Below are 19,364 nucleotides of genomic sequence, written 5' to 3'. Positions count from 1 at the left end.
GTTATAAAATAAGCAAGTCATGAGGATGTAATGCACAGCATGGTGACTATATTTAATAACATTCTATTGCGTATTTGAAAATTGTTAGGAGAGTAGGACCTTGAAAGTTCTTACCACAAGAAAAACAATTTTGTAACGATGTGTGATAATAGATATTAACTACATTTACTTTCGTGACTGTTTCATAACCGTATATGTATTCAAATATCTAATCATTATGTTGTATACCTGAAACTAATATAATGGGAATAGAAGGCCATTGATAAAGAACATCTATAAAAACTTAACAGTTACAACCATTTTTTGTGGTGAATATCAAACCCTTCCCCTGCAAAACTGGGATCACAGCAAGGATATAAACCTGTCATTACTTACTTTCATTCAACTTATATGGAGGCCTTACTGGTATGATAAGGCAAGATTATAAAAAACAACAACATAGAAGTCAGAAAGGAAAGAGTAAAACTGTCTCTATTCCTCAAAAATCTCTCTGTTTATTTAGAAAATCCTAAGACATTTAGTAATAGACAACTACTGGTAAGTGAATTTAGAAAGATACTGAAATATAAGGTCAGGTTACAAAAACCAATTGTACTTTTGCACAAGGAGCAAACAATGGAAAAATGAGAGAGGAGCGAGAATAAAAGAGAGACACCGATTTACAAGATCCCACAAGGACTTTCCTGGTGATCCAGTGGTTAAGAATCCACCTGCCAATGCAGGGGACACAGGTTTGATCCCTAATCTGGGACGATACCACAAGCTGTGGAGCAACTAAGCCCACGCACCACAGCTACTGAGCCTGCGCTCTAGGGCCCAGGGGCCAGAACCACTGAGCCCACGCACCCCAGAGCCTGTGCTCTGTCGCAAGAGAAGCTGCTGCAACAAGAAAAGAGCCCCCAGTTACGGAAACTAGAGAAAGCCTATGCGCAGCAGTGATGATCCAGGGCAGCCAAAAGGCAATCAGCCAACACTTGCACTTTCAAAAAACGAGAGGTGAAAGATTTATATGATATTAAGAGAAACCAAAGTATAAGCACAAATAAAACTGCTTCTACCAATAAAAAAGAAATAAACAAAAATTAAAAACAACCCACTAAGAATATGAATAGGCAAGCCACATATGGTGAGAAAGTATTTGCAATACATATATTCGACAAAAGTTGAATCCAGAATATACGATGAATTCATAGAAGGCAGTAATAGAAAGATAATTTTAAAAAACAGTCAAAAGATTTTACAAAAGCCGGATATAGGAATGGAGGAGAATAAGCACTAGAAAAAGTGTTTGACATCATTAGTCATCAGTGAAATGTAATTACAACCACAGTGAGATACCTCCACATGTCGCTAGAACCATTCATGTTCACAAGTCTTAAAGCATCAAAATGTTCAAGGACTGAAGCAACTAAACTTGTTGTCAGACACGGCAGGGAGGAATGTGAAATGGTACAGCTACATTGGGAAAAGAGTGGCAATTTCTTATGTATGTAATTACACATATTCCATGAAAAAGGCATATATCCAAGAGAAACACAAATACATCTCCACCAAAAGACTTTCACAAAACTGTTTACAGCAGCCTTATTCATAATGGCCAAAGCTGTTAACAACCCACAAGTTCACTAACAGTTAAATGAACAGACAAATCATGGCATATCCATACAACAGAATATTGCCATTTTGCATTGAACTGGGTCCCTGGAAGATACATGGAAGTTCCAACCACCAATTCAGGTGAATGTAAACTTCTTTGGAAATAAGAGTCTTTGCAGGTATAATGAGGATCTAAGCTGAAACGAGGTCATACTGGAGTAGAGTGGGTCCTTTATCTGATATCTCTCTCTAGTCGCTCAGTCAACTCTTTGCGACCGCATGGGCTGTAGCCTGGCAGGCTCCTCTGTCCATGGGATTCTCCAAGCAAGAATACTGGAATGGGGAGCAAGTCCCTTCTCCAGGGGATCTTCTCGACCCAGGGATCAAACCTGCATCTCCTGCATTGCAGGCAAATTCTTTACCATCTAAGCCCCAGGGAAGCCCTTATCCTATGTAGCTAGTGTCTTTATAAGAAAAAGAGAAGGAACATGGACAACAACGCAGAGAATAGGCTATGTGACCACAGAGGCAGAATGGCATGTACTGTCGACAAGCCAAGGAACAGCAAGGATTGTTGGGAACACCAGAAACTAGGAGAAAGACATGGGACAGGCTCTTCCCTACAGTCTTCAGAGAGTGGAGGGCCCTGCTGACCCCTTGATGTTCGACTTCTAGTCTCCAGACCCCAGGAGAACAATTTCTTTTGTTTTTAATCACCTAGCTTTATAGTACTTTGTTACAGCAGGCCTTGGAGACTGATGCAAACTATCCCATGATAATAAGCAGTGAAACACAGAAGGAATCTGAAAAATACAATATTTGGCAAAAGAAGCCAAACCCCAAACTGATCTATGCTGTAGAAACATCAGAACTGTGGTTGTCTCTGGCCAAGGACAGCAAGTCACGAGAACGATGAGACTGGGGAAAACTACAAGGAAATTTTCTGAGTTGACTGGAGTGTTATTTCGATTAGTGTCTGGTTACAAGGTAGCATTCATCAAACCTCATTGAACTGCACACTTAAGATCTGGGCAGATGCTTCAAGAGACAAAATATCAGTAAAATAAAATTTACACTCGAGTTAGCTTTTTGTAGACGTTTCTGTTGGTTAACCTTGAAGATGTTTTTTTGCATGCTCTAGGCTAGAGCAAACGAAAAAATATATATATTGAAGAAAGAAAGAACCAGGTTTCTCACTCTTGGAGAAGGGAGTTATAAATACAGAGAAAGGGGAGACAACAAACTTTGTTGGCTTGGAATCGGAACTTATCAGTAAGAACTCACGATTTTTAATACGGATAGTGAGCTAGCTAGTGAGATGGAAGAAGTGGGGAACAAGAGGCACTTTTCTTTATTTGTCTTTCTGGATCCGAAAAGGCAAAATGTAAGGACATAAGCAAATGGCATAAAAATAGCCTTCTCTGAAGGAGGATGGTTCCCTTAACTAGATTCTTATTAAATGTGTGGTGGGCTTTTTTATTTGTAATTCTAAGTGAAATATCCTAATTGTGGTAAACCCAAACTATTTTTCTTCAGATCTAAGAAGGACAGACTTGGAGAAAAGAACAAAACTTTTTTTTTTTTTAACATTTTAGTTTATCTTGATAGTTGTTTTGAGGTTGCTGCTGCTGTGCTGCTAAGTGGCTTCAGTCGTGTCCGACCCTGTGCGACCCCAGAGATGGCAGCCCACCAGGCTCCACCATCCCTGGGATTCTCCAGGCAAGAACACTGGAGTGGGTTGCCATTTCCTTCTCCAGTGCAAGAAAGTGAAAAGTGAAAGAAGTCGCTCAGTCGTGTCCGACTCTTTGCAACCCCATGGACTGCAGCCCACCAGGCTCCTCCATCCATGGGATTTTCCAGGCAAGAGTACTGAAGTGGGGTGCCAGTCACTGGCTAATGGAAACATTCTTAGATAGCTACTTACTCAACCACCTTCAATTTTCCTTTGCTTTTTTTTTTTTTCTGTTTCTTTGGGCCACGCTGCAGGGCATTCAGGATCTTAGTTTCCCAACTAGGGGTCAAACCCAAGACCCCTAAAGTGGAGTCTTGACCAGTGGACTACAAGGGAAGTGCCAAACTACCTTCAGTTTTTCTTACACATTTAGTTGTGGATAGGCAGTACCTGAAGAAGATAACCTATGCTTTTTTTTAACTTTTTATTTTGTACTGTGAAAGTCACTTAGTCGTGTCTGACTCTTTGTGACCCCATGGACTATATAGCCTGCCAGGCTCCTCTGTCTATGGAATTCTCCAGGCAAGAATATTGGAGTGGGTAGCCTATCCCTTCTCTAGGGGATCTTCCCAACACAGGGATCAAACCCAGGTCTCCCGCATTGCAGGAGGATTCTTTACCATCCGAGTCACCAGGGAAGCCAATTTTGTACTGGACTATACCCAATTAACAATGTTGTTACAGTTTCAGGTGGATAGCAAAGGGACTCAGTCATGCACATCCATGTATTCATTCTTCCCCAAACCCCCCTCCCATCCAGGCTGCCACATAACATTGAGCAGAGTTCCCTGTGCTGTAAAATAGGTCCTCCTTGTCCCATGCTTTTAAATCTCAGGTGAGTAATTTTGTTCTTTTAGAAAATTATGGGCAATAAAGATTGAGGGCAGGAGGAGAAGAGGGTAACAGAGGACAAGATGGTTGTATGGCATCATGGATTCAATGGACATGAGTTTGAGCAAATTCCAGGAGATAGGGAAGGACAGGGAAGCCTGGCATGCTGCAGTCCCTGGGTCGCAAAGAGTCGGACACGACTAAGAGACTAAACAACAACAAATACTTTTTTGGTTCCTCAAACTTCTTGTTTAATTTCATTGGAAACTAGTGAAACCAACCTATCTGACATGACATTTATCTTGTGAAGTACAGATTATCCATTCTCTAAATATATTAATATTAGTAAGTGCTTCAAAGTCAAACATTTTTTTTCTCCAGAATTATGCTGGCAATTTTTCTTTCTGTATCTTTCTTTGGTAATTAATAGACAAGTATGCACATGTAAAAACCTCAAAATTAGAATACTCAATCTGCTAGACGATCATGATTCTAATCCACAGCCAGGTACAGCCTCCCTAAATGGTGATATGTCAGGGATCAATGTGGATGGTTGATAGCCCCCCTTCAGGTTGTGTCACCTGCCGAGAAGCCACCCTGAGCCAGACCAGCAGATACAAACCAGCGGGAGCAGGAAGCTGGTACGCCACAGTCTATCAATTCACTGGTTAGGCTACTCGTGGAATGACGTCCACCTGCCAACAGAACAAGAGAGCACGTACAAGGCTGCACAGTGGGGACCAATCTGGCATCTCACCGTCCAGGGGCTTGGCCTCGGCAGGCGTCTGCTCCTCCTGAGCCCCCAGGCTGGTCTCCCTGATGCTTTCTATTTCCCGCCAGAAATCCTCCATGGAGGCGCTGTCTACGGAGGCTTGAGAGTTGGAGCGGCTGAATGCCGGGGACTGAAGGGACTCATTGGAGAGCATCCTGTTGATTCTTCGGCAGCGAGGGATGGACTTTCTGAGGAAAGAAAAGCATTAAGTATCGGTCAATGGAAATCAGTGTCTCATGTTATGAATCACACAAAAGTTTGGAACTAACGGAGAGAAGGAGTTAGTGTGACGGAGAGAGGTTTGAGGGAGTAACCTCCAGTCAGGGGGCCCCATCCTTTCATCCTCTCTAATCCACAATGACTTTGTGGCCATGTGGGAATTACTACAAAAATACTTTCTATGACTTTTACACACTCATAAGTAAGTTGCTTATATTAATCAAAACACATATAGTAAAAGTTAGCTTCTATAAATGTCCGAAGAGTGAAAAAACAAAAAGCTGGCTGTGCTTGGAATCCTAGATTTCTCGATCACCTTTAGTAGAAATTTCCAGAATTTGATCACTGATCCTGAGACTGTACCTGAATAGAAGCAGTTCTAGGTTTACACTGAGTTAGCCAACTTATTTTCAAAACTCAGAGCATTTCAGAAAAATGTAAGATAGCCACTTTAATTTTTTTATTCTGTGCTGTGTAATAATTTGAGGTAGTTTTGTTTGATAACTAGGTCATAAGAATTCTTTATTGAGTTCTTTATAGCTTGACAAGACAGACACATTCTAGTGATTGAAATGCATATGAAATCAACACAGGTTACCCAGACAGCTATTGCTTCCTGTATTACTTTTAGGCTGTTAAGTCTTTCCCTTTTCCATCAAGACCAATACCGAAAACCACTAGCAAATTCATAGAATTATAAGACATCTACTTCTCGAAACTGTAATCGATTACCACTGCTCACAAAGCCTACTGCCCTCTGTAAACTGTTCAGAAAAAATATATAGATGCCTAAAACTTTCTCTAGTTATAGAATTTTTGGAGGGAGAAGGAAATGGCAACCCACTCCAGTATTCTTGCCTGGAAAACCCCATAGGCAGAGGACCCTGACAGGCTACCAAAACTCCGAGTTTTTTTAGGTTTATTGTTTAAAAATGAGTATGACTGACATAAAAAACTTACAGTATTAACAGAAGACACAGACTAAGTTTTTAAAATTTATAAGATGGTGTATTATAAGGATAAAAGTCTAAGTAATACCCAATTTATAAAGCAAAAACTGAAGGTCTTTCCCATCTGTATCACATCATATTGTTCTACGAGATGCTTTGTTTTCACCACTCAAAACCATGTCATAGATATCTTTTCCATGCCAGCACAGACATACCATCTCAGTGGCTGCATGGAATAGAATAATTTATCTTAGAAATTAAGCAAACATGCAGATATACCTCAGCACTGCAAATATGTGAAGAAGTGAGAAATCTGGGAACTATTAAGTGAATCTTAGAAGATAAGGAACATATGTACTTAGGATTAACAAGGACTGTTTTCATTTACTACAGTTTCTTACTCATGCAAAGCGAATACTGGTGGAATCTCAGAGAAGAGATCATTATAAACTGCTGAGAGCAAGGCGATTAGATGTGCAATGCAGGTCATGAATATCTGCATAACACACTAGTCTCATCTGAGACAACCCACCCCAAAAATCCTTTAATTGCAACGGTCAACTGTTTTTTTTTTTGGCAAAGAAGTCAGACAGCATTTTTGGGATAAGCACATTTGGAAGGGTTCTCGCTTTTTTGGTGAGGGATCCGAATACTTCCCCTTCACCCCAGGGTAGAGTAGGGACCGTGACCTTCCAATCCTGAAGTATTACATAACTGCAACGTTCCGGCTCATCCAACACTTTGAGGAGACTTACAGCTTCATACCTCACCATATTAGGATAAACAGAGCTTCAGCTTCATCAGCTGTTTGTAATTTTTTACTCCAAAACAATACCAGGAAGACATTATATGGAAAACAGAATGAGACCATTACACAGCGCCATATAGCAACTTTTGTTGGGAAACACCATAAGGTTTAAAATTAGATTTTCAGCGGATGGTTAATTACCATAAAGTCAAAGTGCCATTAATAAAAAAAAAATTATTTCATTTCTCCTCCATTATCTTTTAAGAAATACCTTATATAACTATCTGCCTTGAGTTAGTATTTTACAACGTCAGAACAACGTAACTAACATGTGAGTGTAATTCTCCCTTCATTCCTTATCATACCACTATTGTCATATATGTTACTTCTTCACGTTTGTATCCCACAATAGTTATTATAAAATCCTTATAGTATTTGTCAATCATTTACAAAAACAGTAGGTGAAAATAACTTTTTGTCATCTTTTAAAAACACTGACTTAAAAAATGCCGAACTTTATCAAGCTCACATAAATGAAATAAAGTCACCAATTGTTTTAAAGTTAAACAAGTAGACTTTTATGTTTATCCTTTATGGTGTGCTTTATCCTCCCTACAAGACAATGTAGCTATAACAGATCACTCTAATCGGTTTTGCAAACCTCCTTTGATATTTCTTCAGCATTTCTTGTACTAGGGATCTGCTGGCAACAAATTCCCTCATATTTCTTTCTGAGTGTGTCTTTCATTCACTTTCATTTTGGATGAATATGTTTACTGGGCTCAGGACTCTAAGCTGGCAGTTTTTATTGTCTTTATAATCCTTTTAAAGCTGTCATTTCATTGTTATCTGTATTCACGATTCTGATGAAAAATCATTTATAATCCTTATTGATATTCTTCTAAGTATAATGTTTTTCCTCTCTAACTGCTTTTAATACATTTTTTTCCTTTATCTTTTGTTTTTAGAAGCTTAATTATGAAATGCCTAGATTGTGATTTTATTTCTATTTATTCTGTATTGTGGCTCAGTTGGTAAAGAATCCACCTGCAATGCGGGAGACCTGGGTTCAATCCCTGGGTTGGGAGGATCCCTTGGAGAAGGGAAAGGCTACCCACTCCAGTATTCTGACCTGGAGAATTCCATGGACTATATAGAGGCGGACATGACTAAGTGACTTTTACTATTTTGCTTAAGGTTTGCTGAGCTTCTTGAATCTATGGGTAGATGTATTTCAACAGTTTTGGAGTAGTCTTATCCTTTTTTTCTTCAAATATGTTTTCTGTCCAAATTCCTCTCTCTTCTTCTGGAACTCCAATGACACAACCATTGGACATTGTCCCAAGTGTACTTCACCCCAACCCTCCCCAACCCTCACCCTTTGCTTCTCCCCAACCCTCACCCTTTGTGCTTCAGTTTAGAGAATTTCTACTACCCTCTCTTCAGGTTCACTTTTCTTCTACGTGTCCAGTCCTTATTACGTCCACCCGGTGAACGCTTCAATTCTGATACAGTGTTTTTTCATATCAAGAATGTCCAATTGGTTCTTTTTAAAGATTCTGTTTCTTTGTTGACATTATTCACCCTTTACCCATTTTGTCTCTCTTCTTTAACATATTTATTGTTGTCATTTAAAAGTTTGTGTCTCTTAGCACCAACACTGCTGCTGTCAGTGCATCTGCTAATATTGATCAAAAAATAGTCAATTGCTTACGGGTTATATCCTCCTGTTTGTTTACAAATCTCACAATTTTTTGTCATATGGCAGGCATTATGTTTGAAAGAACTCTAGGAAACAGGAATAAATAGTAAGATCCCCAAGAAGAGCAAGTCTTCCGTCTGGTGGCTGAAATGAGGTACAGATCACTTCAATCCATTAAGGAGCTGAAGTGGGTCTGAGCTGAGTTGCAATTTTAATCAGTTTTAGGTTACCACCAGTTTCAAATGCTTTAAGGAGGAGATTTGCCCTGTGTGTATTACAGGTCCCTCTCTCAAGAGGGCTTTAGGATAAACACTACGGGATTACAGGAATTGCTGTCTACTTTAGAGCCTTTATGAGCAAAATCCCAAGGGAGAGAGTTGTCAGACGTGGAGAATCAGCTCTGCAATTAAGCTTCGACAGATCCCGACCTCCAGGGTGTCTCCTCTCCCCATAAAGCCCCTCTGCTTGGGCAGGTATCATCGTCTGCCCAACAGTGCAGAGACTCAGGGAGAGACACACACAAAGGAAGGAAGTGACTTCTGGGCTTTGCTCACTAGGAAGATCTCTTCCCTCCTGGAACTGAGTTCCCTTAGACTTCATTGTGTCCACAGCTCTCCACTATAGCTCTTAAAACATGATTTTACACGCATCCTCTCTTCTGTCCTTGCAGAGAAAGATAATCAGCCATAACCTAGTGTTTGTTCTAATGGAAGTGGCACTCCCACAGAACACTGTAAAACACATTAGGTATTTCTTAAACGTTGCATTTGCTAATGAACCGCTTGTTCTGTCCAGTCACAAGTTCAGTTGTTTTTAGTGTAGTCCACAAAGCATTTATAAGACATACTTCTTGCTAAGAAATACTTACTCTGTGGCCTTTACTATTTCTAATTTTATAAAGAATTTCACACAGAACAATTTACTGTCACACACATTCCATCATTTGATCCTCACCTGAACTCTATAAAGTAGTCAAAGCAAGTATTACATGTCTCATCATACAACAGGGAGAGGTTATGGAGAGTAAAGTGAAGACACAGTAACTTCCCACCACGAATACTACAAAATGCAAATTCTTGCCTCTGACTTTGAGGCCGGCATTTCTGTCCCCAACCATCTGATCCATCTCACCTTCTATCACTCTCCCCTGGCATTAGCACCAGGCCTGCTAATCTCTTCTCAGTTCCTCTAAAACAGCCAAGGTCTTCCTTCCCTTAGGGAATTTTCTCTTACTGTTTTTTTCTGCCAGGAATATTCTGTGTCTTTCCACAGCAAGATGCTTCTTGTCACTCAGCTCCTAATGTAAATGTCACCTCCTCAGGAAGATTTAGAGAACAACTCTAAAGCCTAGTGGGCTCAGGTTTGAATGTGGACTCTGCCACTTCCTAGAGCAAGCTCTCAACCTTGAGCAAGCTACTGAGCCTCTGGGCCTGCATTTCCTAATCTGTAAAATGGACTATGATTCACATACATGCTCTGCATTATTATGAGGATTAGCTGAGTAAATATATGTAAATGCATGGCATATAGTGATCCCATGTGTTATTGCTATAATTTAACTAACTTCTTAGCATTCCTATGGCTAGGTATACAGTCAAGCTATAAAAGGCACTAAAATGTTACTAGGAATACAATGAAATAAATAAAACTGCACTTATCAGAACTCATCTCTGATCCAACCCCATTCCCAAGCCTGGTTTCTCCAACTCCCTTAGGTCAGAGTGACCACCTGACACAATTCTGCCCAAGTCACATAAGAACAATCTTTTCCCATGGTTTCAGTGTAATCTTTTGTTTTCCTGATCTCACTGCTATCTTTTTCTCTTCCTTCTTCTTCTTTACTGTAATGTAGACAAGATGACTAGTGCCTCAGCAGCCATCTTGCAACCATGAGAGAAAGGCTATAAAATTGCACTAATCAGCCTTGATATTATTGAATCTCAGAAATAACCCCAGAGGCTGCCTATTCTCTGGACTTCTAACAATGTGAGAAAAACTATTTTCAAAAACTGCTCTATGTTGTTGTCATTACTATTTGCAGTCCAAATGATTCCTAACTGATGTAAATAGAAGGAATACTTTAATGAGTAATTTGGGGTGGGGTGAGATGAGACACCACCTCCACCCCACTCAGGGGAATATTCAAGTAAGATTAGTCAGTCAGTAATGTGCCTCCTAAAGGAAAGTGCGATCTAATATAATGATTTTCCACTTTTTCAGTTCAATTCAGTCGTTCAGTTGTGCCTGACTCTTTGCGACCCCATGAACTGCAGCATGCCAGGCCTCCCTGTCCATCATCAACTCCTGGAGCCTACCCAAACTCATGTCCATTGAGTTGGTAATGCTATCCAACCATCTCATCCTCTGTCGTCCCCTTCTTCTCCTGCCCTCAATCTTTCCTGGTGTCAGGGTCTTTTCAAATGAGTCAGCTCTTCACATCAGGTGGCCAAAATATTGGATTTTCAGCTTCAACATCAGTCCTTACAATGAACACCCAGAACTGATGTCCTTTAGGATGGACTGGTTGGATCTCCTTGCAGAGAAGACTCTCAAGAGTCTTCTCCAACACCACAGTTCAAAAGCATCAATTCTTCAGCACTCAGATTTCTTTATAGTCCAACTCTCACATCCATACATGACTACTGGAAAAACCATAGCCTTGACTAGATGGACTTTTGTTGGCAAAGTAATGTCTGCTTTTTTATATGCTGTGTAGGTTTGTCATAACTTTCCTTCCAAGGAGTAAGCATCTTCTAATTTCATGGCTGAAATCACCATCTGCAGTGATTTCACTGCAGATTTATTTTGGGAGCCCCCAAAAATAAAGTCTGACACTGTTTCCACTGTTTCCCATCTATTTCCCATGAAGTGATGGGACCGGATGCCATGATCTTCATTTTCTGAATGTTGAGCTTTAAGCCAACTTTTTCACTGTCCTCTTTCACTTTCATCAAGAGGCTTTTAGTTCCTCTTCACTTTCTGCCATAAGGGTGGTGTCATCTGCATATCTGAGGTGATTGATATTTCTCCCGGCAATCTTGATTCCAGCTTGTGCTTCTTCTAGCCCAGCGTTTCCTATGATGTCCTCTGCATAGAAGTTAAATAAGCAGGGTGACAATATACAACCTTGACGTACTCCTTTTCCTATTTGGAACCAGTCTGTTTTCCACTTTAAGGGTGGCCAAATTATCAGCCTAACCACATGTCTTGGTCTGGCCTTGATCAGCACACTGCGGTGCACTGTGTGTGCACTCAGTCATGGACGGCTCTCTGTGACCCTGTAGACTGTAGCCCGCCAGCTTCCTCCATCCATGGGATTCTCCAGGCAAGAATACTGGAGTGGGTAGCCATTCCCTTCTCCAAGGGATCTGCCCAACCCAGGGGTCAAACCCATGTCTCTTGTGTCTCCTGCATTGGCAGGTGGATTCTTTACCACTAGCAACACCTGGAAAGCCCCAGTACACAGTGGAGTTAAACTTCAATCTGGCTGAAGATATCCCTGCCTAGATATACAGGGAATATATCTATGTTGCTCTCAATTCAAACATAATCCAAGAGATTTTAGGAAGAATGTATCAAAATCAGATTTCCCCTTTTCTTTCTGAAAGAAAGGCCTGAATTCCCCTTCATCACAGTCACTGAATGATGCTGGTGGTGGCACAGCCTGGCCATCTTGAGAAATCATCTTGGATGCTGACCACGCCAGGGCCTGTGCAGCAGGGTTCCTGCAAGAGAAACCTCTCACCCTCTGGGACAGATGCTGGGCACAGCCAGGGTCATGCAGCTGTCTGCCCTCTCAGCTTCCTGGGGAGGCCACCCAGGATGAGAAAGATAGAGGATAAATACCTTGTTTTCAGGCTCTGGTTTCTCAATATCCTTGGATTTTAACATGCTTATAAACAAGCTCAACTTGGATGCCTTGGAGAAAGCACTTGAAAGGCGATGGTGATAAAAAGAAGCTATGGTTTCAGATTAACAGAAGCGAGAGCACAGAGGAGATGCCCGCTCTTTCTCTGGCCCCCGACTCGGTCTCTCGCTATCATTCTGGCAGCCTCTCCTTCGCCGCCTGCCAGCCCCGTTTTCTGTTCTGTTCCCACCTTCCTCTGCTCTCTGAGAGGAGTGAGGAGAAAGCTGATGAAGCCTTTCCCTCAGAAGGTAAACAGGTCTGCCTGAACCTCCCTGTTGGCAGAACGAGATACAGAAAAATGTGTTTGTAGATTAGGGGAGGCTTAAAACAGCAAACAAATCTCAGTCACTCAGCATGGAATATTTGAAATGGTTTTGCAAGCTAGAATTCTTTTTTAACCAACTGAGGTGCAGAGCAGCAATTAAATTCTTATGCAGCTATATATCACTTTTGAGCACAGGCACTGGGCTAGAAATGGGAAAAGTGACAATGAAGAAATAATTTCCAGTGATTACACGCTGCACCCCAGTGTTTATGAAGCAAGGGACTCAATGGGGCCACAGTGGGTAATGGGGGGCAGGAAAGGAGGAATGAACACATGGAATACAGAGGGTCTGTGGGCAAGGAAACCGTTCCATATGACACTGTGTTGTTGTAGTTGTTCAGTAGGTAAATCGTGTCCGACTCTTTGCGACCCCATGGGCTGTAGCCCGCCAGGCTCTTCTGTCCATGGAATTCTCCAGGCAAGGATACTAAGGTGGGCTGCCATTTCCTTTTCCAGGGGATCTTCCCAACCTAGGGATCAAACCCATGTCTCCAGCATTGGCAGGTGGATTCTTTACCACTGACCCACCAGGAAAGCCCATACACTTGTCCAGACCCAGAGAATGTAAACTGTGGACTTCGGGTGATTATGATGGGTCAATATCGGTTTATCAGTTGTAACAGATGAGCCACTCTGGTGCCGATGCTGTTAATAGGGGAGGCTGGGCATGTGAGGGGGGCAAGAAGTGTATGGGAAATCTCTGATACTTCCCCATAATTTTGCTGTGAAACTAAAACTGCTCTAAAAAGATAACATCCTTTTTTAAAGTACTTGGGAATTTGAAAGTAAAGGCAAACTTCAGAAAAAGCAAAAAAGAATCAAATTTTCAAAAAGGTCCATAGGTTTAGAAAGAAGGAAAACCACTTCTATGAAAAGTTACTGGTTTTTCTGAGCAAAGGATAACAATCACAGATGGGAACTATCATATCTGCTCAAACAATAATCATCTAAACAAGAGACAGTCTGAAATGTCTGCTGTGCAGGCAGAGGAAACCACTCCTGGTCAATGTTGTATTTTCTGTTTTAAAACTAATATGTGGTTTATGAGTTTGAGGTATATATTGATGTCGAGGTATACACTGATTTTGGTGAAGCTCACTCAACCACACAAGTGACTCCTACCATATTATCTATGAGGATAAGCTAAAATTATGAGTGAACAACTAGTTTGGTGATACCTAATCATCGCTCAGAGGCTCATTTTTTTAAAAATTAAATTAGGAGATGTTCAAGAAGGACTCTGTAAAACAGAATGCAAGCAAAAAGCAGCTCTCCCACATTCTCTAATAGAAATCTATCCTTTATCCATTCAGTGATATGTGTCGCCACAAGTCTGCTTTGTGCTTCTCAGATTACTATTCTCCATGTCACCTGGGTAAATAATTTTTAAAGGCTGTATTTTTACATCAAAAGTAAGCTACATACATGCAGATGGTACCACTCTAATGGCAGAAAGTGAAGAGGAATCCTTTTGATGAGGGTGAAAGGGAAGAGTGAAAAAGCTATCTTGAAACGCAACATGAAAAAATACTAAGATCATGGCGTCTGGTCCCATCACTTCATGGCAAATAGATGGGGAAAAAAGTGGAAGCAATGACAGATTTTATTTTCTTGGGCTCCAAAATCACTGCAGACAGTGACGGCAGCCCTGAAATTAAAAAACAGTTGCTTCTTGGAAGGAAAGCTATGACAAATATAGACAGTGTATTAAAAAACAGAGACATCACTTTGCTGACAAAGGTCTGGCTGAAGCTGAAGCTCCAATACTCTGGCCACCTGATACGAAGAGCCAACTCATTGGAAAAGACCCCGAGGCTGGGAAAATATGTCCTAGTCAAAGTTTTCATTAAAGAACAAGAGGAGAAGAGGGCAACAGAGAATAAGATGGTTGGGGGGCCATCACAGACTCAATGGACATGAATTTGAGCAAATTTTGGAGACAGAAAAAGACAGAGCAGCCTGGCATGCTGCAGTCCATGGGGTCACAAAGAGTCGGACATGACTTAGCAACTGAACAACAACAATACCAACAAAGCTACAGAGACCCCGTATCTTTAAGAACCAAACTGCAGAACTGCAGTGTACACGTTATCACACACTTCTGAGGAGCCTGCTCTGGCTGTATTTGCTATGTCTGACTTTCAAAGTGATTAAACAGATGAGCCCCCCATTCTGGTGTCCTCTGAGGGTCTGCCTTGTTTTCCAGCTCCCTGTGTGCCTCTGTGTGCTGTGATGATTTGCTGGAACACAACTGGCAACCTCTGTTTCCCCCACATCTCTGGTCTCTGTTTACTGTCATCATTACCCAGCCACTGACACTCAGCCGTGAGAGGAGAAAATGTTACTCTACAGCCTCCTTGTGCTGTTTTTCAATTTCTTTTGTCTGTTGCCTCTCTCCAGCTCCAAAAATTCAATAATAGCAGGACAGAGGCACACACAGGATCTCTGGGATTATCAGGCAGTCTCTCTGGGCCATTCTCCACGCGGATGGGCCTTAAAGAGCTCTATGGTTCCTCTTGACAAGGCTTTCCCTGAAGTGGAACTGGCCTTCTTCCTCGTGGGGCCCTGGAACCAGCTCAGCTTTAACCTGTTTGGTATAGAATGAAAAGCAGAACATAAATCCAATGTATTACATTCTGATGCGAGTGACTGGCCTCTAGATGTATAATTATTAACATTCTTAGATTTCTCTCCTTTCACAGTATACTTTTCTACACTCAGACTCACATCATGATGGCTTTCATTACACAGGGTCCATTTGAACAATTACTGTTTGTGTTCCATTTGTTTTCACTGTCTAACTTTAAGATGACTGTTTCCTAACATCCCTACAGACAGCTTTGAGAGCCGTAAGTAGGGTTTCCAGTGAAACAGAGGATCCAAGAATTTGAGAGCTAAGAGGGAATCTGAGAAATGCCAATAAAACACCACATTTTATAGATAAGAAAAATGAAGCTCAGTGAGGTTAAGTAACTTCTCCAAAATAACACAGCTAATTCCTGAGAACTACAAGGACAGGGAAGCATGGTGTGCTGCAGTCCATGGGGTTGCAAAGAGCCAGACACGACTTTGCAACCAAACAACAAGAACTACAAACCTGGCCTCCTGATGCCTTGTTCCATGCTCTTTCCTCCATGACCACCAGTCTACTAATTCATTTACACTGTATTCTTTACTCACTCACCAAACAAACTAAAACAAAACAAAGCTTCACACTTTCACACTGAAGATTATCCTGTGTCCCCTTAATGTATTCCTGAAACAGCACATGATAAAATAGGTGGATTATATTTTTATCATAAAAATGTTGGAAATTATGGCCCTAGTCAAAGTTTTCATTAAAGAACAAATAGATCTACATGCAAAAGTGTCCTACAAAATAAAGATTAAAAAAAAGAAACCAAAGGCAAGGTTCTCTAAAAGTTCACTAATAATATTGACAAGTATAGCAGACCAAATACACTAAGATATATATAAAATATAGACAGTTAACACACATTAAAAACATCTGCTATATAGCCAATAGAAAAGGGATATATTAGCAGTATTAAACATAAGTCACATTTTAAACTATCTATTGGTTGGTATATTAGAATACATTAGACTTTATTGAATAGAGTCAATAATTCATTCTATTTTAAAATTATCCAAGGAAGTAGAAGCTAAGACTCCCATTTAACTCAGATTTCCTCATGGCATGTAGAGACAATTTCCAAGTACCCTAGCCAGGTTGAGCTACAATAAATTCTATAGTCACACTTTTATTATGATCGCCATTAGCAATCATCACCACAGGCATCCAGCTAAAGGCATTTTGGATTAGCTCTCTACCTCATCTTGTCCAATTTACTCAAGACACTGTTCATCATCAGATAAATTCCTTGAGCAGATCCAAGAGCCAGCAGTCAAAGCACTTCACACTCTCTAAACGCTGTAAAAACAACTGTCAGGACAAGGGTCCTCAAAGCCCTCTCACAGGATGACAGGCACAGACGTGTAACCTGAATACCCATGTTAAACATGAGCTTTGGAAAGACAAGAGCTGTTATTGTCTCACTTTCATACTGGCTGGCTTGTGGTGAGCTTCATGTGGTGGGGCTCTTGTAGCCAATACCTCGGAAGCTCCCCCTGCACTGGTGATGAAGGCCCTCAGCAGTTCAGTATCTAATCCCTGACGGCAGACAGTTCAGTTCAGTTGAGTCGCTCAGTCGTGTCCAACTCTTTGTGACCCCATGAATCACAGCACGCCAGGCCTCCCTGTCCATCACCATCTCCCGGAGTTCACTCAGACTCACGTCCATCGAGTCAGTGATGCCATCCAGCCATCTCATACTCGGTCGTCAACTACGTGTCTGCAATCAATACTTCAGACCACTGGGGTTGGACAGGGATTTCAACATCCGTCATCTTAGCCAGGTGAAGCTTTTCCTTCCCAAGAGGAGTATACCAGCCAGCCAGGTAGCTTTCCCTCCTCGAAGGCTTACTATTCACTCACTTTCTAAGAACATTGCCTTCTTTCTTTACCGCTGACTGGGATTAATTATGATAGTCAATAATTTCCTGAACAGACTCTGTTATGAACAAATTCATCAAGCTTTCATCCCCTTAAAAAAAATTACAAATGACACAAAGGAATTAGGTCTTGCATTTCACCGGATCTACTTTCATTTCTTTAAAAAATAAGCTGCCATTTAATATTTTGGTTTTTATTTTCTTTGTTGAATGGGCAAGAGAGTTTTCATTTCTGCTTCCAATTTCCATGCAAAAGCTCTTGTGTGTGTGTGTGTGTGTGTGTGTGTGTGGTCTCTCAGTTGTGTCCAACTCTTCACGACCCCATGGACTGTACTTGTAGCCCACCAGGCTCCTCCATCCATGAGATTCTCCAGGCAAGAATACTGGAGTGGGCAGTCAGTCATTCTCTTCTCCAGAGGATCTTCCTGACTCGGGGATGGAACCTGGGTCTCCTGCATTGCAGGTGGATTCTTCACTGTCTGAGCCACCAGGGAAGCCCAGCAAAAGCTCTTACAGTAAAGCAAAAATTACCCAGTTTTTGCTTAATAGGTATTTATATTTCAGTAGAGCTATAAAATCAGTCTACCAGGGCACCTGCTGGCCCATAAAGCATCTTTGTATGGACTCAAAAAAGGCTATCTTCTCAGAGGAAAGTGGTTTGCCTAACGGAGGAAGGTTGAACCTCCACCTCACTTGATCCCTAGACTTCCTTATTCGATAAACAACTGATACAACTCTATTTATTGTCTGAAGTTTATTTAATCTCTGAAGTCTATTAAATGACTCACATTTTCCCATTTGTTTCCAGTCTAGAATTCTTCGAGGAAAATGCCAGTGTCCAGTCAAACTTGTAAAATCATAAATTCAACAAAAATATTAGTTTCCTAAAGTGTTTGTAAATGTGGACTTACATTAATTCATTGAGGAAAAATGAATTAATTACAGGTACGGTTGGGAGTATTAGTTATAGTTAATAGGACTTGGACATGGATTTGAAGCTTCAATACTTTAAGATGTCAATTCTCCTCAAATTGATCTTTAGACTTACTGCAATCTCAATCAAAATTAAAGTCAGATTTCTCTGCAGAAATTGACAGGCTTTCTAAAGTTCACATGGAAATACAGAAAACCTAAAATAGCCAAAAGAACTATGGGAAAAGGGAAATCAGAACACTTGTTACCTAAATTCAAGATTTGTAGAACTACAGTGAAAGCAACATAGCATTATCATCAAATAGGCACACAGATCAATGAAACAGAATAGAGCCCAAAAATAAACCCACAACGTAATGTCAATCCATTTTCAACAAAGGTGCAGAGGGATTCAACAGGGAGAGAATAATTTTTTCAACAAATAGTGATGGAACAAACAAGAACCATAATCAAAACAAAATATAAACAAACACAAAAACAGAAACAACTTCTACGTTATATACAAAAAACAAAAACAAGCAACTTCTACGCTATATACAAAAAATTAACTTAGAATGAGTCATAGAGCTAAATGGAAAACCCAAAAGTTTTTAAAACCTTTAGAAACCATTATGCTTCTAGAAGAAAACGTAAGAGAAAACCTTTGTGACTTGGGTTAGGTGAAGATTTCAAAGTGGTCATAAAAAGCATGATTCATAAAATAAAACTGGAGTTAAAGTTTGCTCTTCAACAATACCACCAAAAATAAATAAATAAAGAACAAAAAGATATACGACAAGAAAATATTTGCAAATCACATGTCTGAAAAGGTACTTGTATCAAGAATATTTACAGATTTTCAAAATTCATTAATAATATTATAGAACTTTTTTATTTTTTAACTTTTTGAATTTTTTAACTGAGGTAAAGATTTGAACACTTTACCAAAAAAAGGAAATTTTATACAATGTTAAGAGAAAAATGAGATTTTCTTTTCTCCCCCAAATCCCCCCTCCCATCCAGGCTGCCACATCACAATGGGCATAGTTCCATATGCTATACAATAGGTCCTTGTTGGTGATCCACTGAAAATATAGTAGTGTGTACATGACCCATCCCAAACTCCCTAACTATCCTCTCCCCCTGGCAACCCATAAG

General features: G+C 40.5%; 1 protein-coding gene across 13 annotated transcripts in view; it reads right to left on the bottom strand.

Moving 5' to 3' along the window:
• ARHGAP28 (Rho GTPase activating protein 28) overlaps positions 1-19,364 on the bottom strand; it is a 142,370-nt gene that overhangs the window by 57,883 nt on the left and 65,123 nt on the right. For 11 of the 13 annotated variants that reach the window (XM_027960992.3, XM_042239677.2, XM_027960995.3 and 8 more), the window contains exon 2: positions 4,917-5,119. In XM_027960992.3, the coding sequence (XP_027816793.1) occupies positions 4,917-5,119 (203 nt within the window). Of the gene's footprint in view, positions 1-4,916; positions 5,120-15,220; positions 15,365-19,364 lie in introns of those variants that run through there. The other 2 variants (XM_060405460.1, XM_060405464.1) reach the window with 1 other exon arrangement.

This window comes from Ovis aries, chromosome 23 (assembly GCF_016772045.2).
Source record: "Ovis aries strain OAR_USU_Benz2616 breed Rambouillet chromosome 23, ARS-UI_Ramb_v3.0, whole genome shotgun sequence".
Taxonomy (NCBI): Eukaryota; Metazoa; Chordata; class Mammalia; order Artiodactyla; family Bovidae; genus Ovis; species Ovis aries.
This window is presented reverse-complemented; position numbering and strand designations above follow the sequence as displayed.